This window comes from Crocodylus porosus, unplaced genomic scaffold (assembly GCF_001723895.1).
Source record: "Crocodylus porosus isolate Cpor-Errol unplaced genomic scaffold, CroPor_comp1, whole genome shotgun sequence".
Taxonomy (NCBI): domain Eukaryota; kingdom Metazoa; phylum Chordata; order Crocodylia; family Crocodylidae; genus Crocodylus; species Crocodylus porosus.
Window position 1 is genome coordinate 25275971 of NW_017728951.1, and position 3394 is coordinate 25279364.

At 67.3% G+C, this 3394-nt stretch overlaps 1 protein-coding gene across 1 annotated transcript in view; it reads left to right on the top strand.

Annotated features, from left to right (window-relative positions):
• SFXN3 (sideroflexin 3) overlaps positions 1-3388 on the top strand; it is a 4552-nt gene extending 1164 nt beyond the window's left edge. The window contains exons 2-10 of the mRNA XM_019555492.1: positions 140-357; positions 503-601; positions 762-837; positions 1202-1287; positions 1398-1525; positions 1618-1667; positions 1793-1842; positions 2168-2215; positions 2377-3388. Of these exons, the coding sequence (XP_019411037.1) occupies positions 140-357; positions 503-601; positions 762-837; positions 1202-1287; positions 1398-1525; positions 1618-1667; positions 1793-1842; positions 2168-2215; positions 2377-2473 (852 nt within the window). The 3' untranslated portion in view covers positions 2474-3388. The remainder of the gene's footprint in view (positions 1-139; positions 358-502; positions 602-761; positions 838-1201; positions 1288-1397; positions 1526-1617; positions 1668-1792; positions 1843-2167; positions 2216-2376) is intronic.
• The last annotated feature ends 6 nt before the right edge of the window (positions 3389-3394 follow it).

Here is a 3394-nt window from a genome sequence, read left to right on the forward strand (position 1 = left end):
CCCCCTGCCCTGGTGTAGGCAGGCCTCTGTGCCCTGCCCTGGCATAGACAGGCCCCCACCCTGCCCCCTGCCCTGGGGTAAACAGGTCTTTGCCCTCTGGCCTGGTGTAGACGGGCCTTCACGCCCTGCCCTGGTGTAGACGGGCCTCCGTGCCCTGACCCCTTTCCGGTGCTCTGGTCCCTGCAGGGCTGGGAAGGTGCCCGCGGGCGTGACCGAGGACCAGCTGTGGCGGGCGAAGTACATCTACGACTCGGCCTTCCACCCCGACACGGGCGAGAAGATGGTGCTGGTCGGGCGCATGTCGGCGCAGGTGCCCATGAACATGACCATCACGGGCTGCATGCTCACCTTCTACAGGCACGTGTGCCCCCTGCCCGGCCCCCGCCGGCTTCTCCTGCCCCGGACCCCCCTTGCCTGCCTGGTGGGATCCCCGCTGCGTCCTGTCCCCGGCCAGGCCCCCCCCTCCTCCCAGCCCGTGCCCTGACACTCTCCGTACTCGCAGGACCACGCCGGCGGTGCTCTTCTGGCAGTGGGTGAACCAGTCGTTCAATGCCGTCGTGAACTACACCAACCGCAGTGGCGATGCCCCCATCACCACCGGGTAAGGGACCCCGGCGCCCGTGGGCAGCTGGCAGGGGTGCGGGGCTGCTTCCAGCATGAGGGCACCGATGCCCTTGGCTGCAGGCAGCCCCGGCGCGGCTCTGGGGCGGGGGCACGGAGCCCCAGCCCCTGCCCGTCACCGGCTCCTGTTCCTCCTGCAGGCAGCTGGGCACGGCCTATGTGAGTGCCACCACGGGCGCGGTGGTGACGGCGCTGGGACTCAAGTCTCTCACCAAGGTAGGGGAGCTGCCCCGGGGCAGACAGGGCCCTTGCGGAGCCTGCCTGGGCTGGGAGGAGGCAGCTGCTTGCCTTGGCCGGCGATGCCGCTCTGCCAGCCCCCAGAGATGGCCCCGGCAGCCCTGGTGCCTTGCTGCAGATCTAGCTGGGGATGGCTGGGGACCGAGCTGGGCCCTGTGGCACTCAGCTCTGTGCAGGGGCTCTGACGCATCATTAGCCCCATTTTACAGACAAAGAACTGAGGCCGGGGAGGTGCTGAGGTCACTCAGAACCAGGGAGGGTGGTCAGGTCTCCAGGGCCCTGGTTTAAATCACTGGGCACCACCCTGCTGTCCTCACATGCCTCCTCCCCACCATCTCTCTAGCACTTGCCATCCATCATAGGCCGCTTTGTGCCCTTTGCAGCCGTGGCTGCCGCGAACTGCATCAACATCCCCTTGATGAGGCAGAGGTAAGCCCCCCACACCCCGCGGAGGCAGCCCTGGAGCATGCAGGTGGCTCAGCAGCCTGGTGGTCCCCACCCCGCCGTCGGTGTGACCGGCCCCGGTCTGTCCCCCGCAGGGAGCTCAAGCTGGGGATCCCCATCCTGGACAAAGACGGGAACCGGCTGGGGGAGTCGCGGGCGGCTGCCCGCCAGGCGATCGCCCAGGTGGTTGTGTCCCGCATCGGCATGGCTGCCCCTGCCATGGGTGAGTCCCCCCCGTACCCTGCTAGTCTCTCTGGAAGCCTCAGCTTTCCCCGGGTGCAGCTGGCTCATGCCCTTGTCTCCCCAACCCCACAGCCATCCCCCCGGTGATCATGAATGCGCTGGAGAAGAGAGCCTTCCTCAAGGTGTGTGCCCCTCGCGGCCTGCCGTACGCCCCCAGCAGCGTTCCCCACGGCTGCGGGCTCCCAGGAGCCTCCGACCCCGGCCCCGAAACTGCCTGTGCTGACCCGCTGCCTCTGTTTCCCCACAGCGTTACCCCTGGATGAACGCGCCCCTGCAAGTGGGGCTGGTGGGGCTCTGGTGAGTGACCCTGGGCACAGGAGCAGAAAGCGGGGCCTGGACAAGGTCCCGTCACTCTCCTGCCCCCAGACGCCAGAGCCAGGGCCCTGCCTGGTGCCAACAGACTGGTGGGACCCCCGCTGCAGGGGGCACCAGCTTGCGGGGGATCTCCCGTGGCTGGAAGCAAAGGGACTTGCCCAAGGCTCCGTGGGCAGTCAGTGGCGGAGGGAGGCCAAGGCCATGCCTGAGCTTTGACCGGGGGATCTCGGGGTTCGTGCCCCTCCTTGAGGCAGCTCCCAGGGGCCACCAGCCCTCACGTCCCCCCGCCTCGTCTTTCCCTTGGCAGCTTGGTCTTTGCGACGCCGCTGTGCTGCGCCCTCTTCCCGCAGAAAAGGTAGGGCACGTGCGTGCACACGCGTGGGCACCAAGCCGCTGGGGCCCTCCTCAGAGCCGGCTCGCTGGAGCGGAGCTGTACCTGGGCATGGTGGCTGGTGGGTCCCCCCCAGGGTGGTCCTGGGGCTGGTGCTCACCGTCCTGTCTGTCTGCCCCCTCCAGCTCGATGCGCGTGAGCCGCTTGGAGCCTGAGGTGCAGGCGTGGGTGCGGGAGAAGAGCCCCTGCACGGAGACCGTGTACTTCAACAAGGGCCTGTGACCCTGTGCCCGGCTCGAGAGGACCCAGGCATCCGGGGCCCGGTGTGCCAGACCCCTCCCGCCATCACCCTGCATCCTCCTTGGCTCTTCTGCGCTGGTTGCTCCCGTGTGTGCAGGGGTGGGTGGGCTGGGGGCTCTCGGGGTCAGGGGGCTGTAGCTGGCCTGGCTGGACCATGGCTGGGGGTGCCCCCTTGCCCCACTCGGGTCAGGGCATCCTCCCAAACCTGGATCCTGGCTGGGCCCTGTCCCCGCAGCCCCGGGGGCTTCTGGCTCAGACCCTCTGGGCCGTAACATCCACTCAGCTCAGCAGGGTGAGGGGTTGCAGGAGCTGGCCCATGCCACCCTGAGCCCCTCCTGGCCCACTAAGCCAGTGCCAGCTGCTGCGGGTTTTTCCAGGTCAGCTGCTAATCCCTGGCTCCACCCCAGAGCAAGTCGCATCCTTTAATCTCAGGACGGCAGCCTGGGATCTTCGGGGCTTTTCAGGTCGCCTGTGCTCGGATAAGCTGGATGCTGGGGTCCCCGTGCATCTGGATCTCAGTGCGCTGGCAGGGGCGGTTACACTATTTCAGCCAGAAACGGGTCCTTTCAAGCCCCCCACCCCTGACTGCAGGGAGCGTTCCCCGCTTGGGGGCTGAGCGCAGCGCTGTGCCTCGGTTTCCCTCTGCGGGAAGGACGGGGTGCCCTTCCCTGCCCTGCTCACGTGCTTGAGATCTCGACATGCCAAAGCCTCTTTCCCGGCCAGGCCCTGGCTCAGCCGAAGCGGAAACTCGCGCCGAACCAGGGGAAATACCGTGGGTTATTATGGGGTGGCTACCAAGGCGATGAGACATTCATTTCCCCTTTGTCAGAGGTTTGCAGGGATTTTACTGCCCCCAGCTGGAGCCCAGCGCCTTGTTTACCGTAGGCCCTACAGGAATGGGGC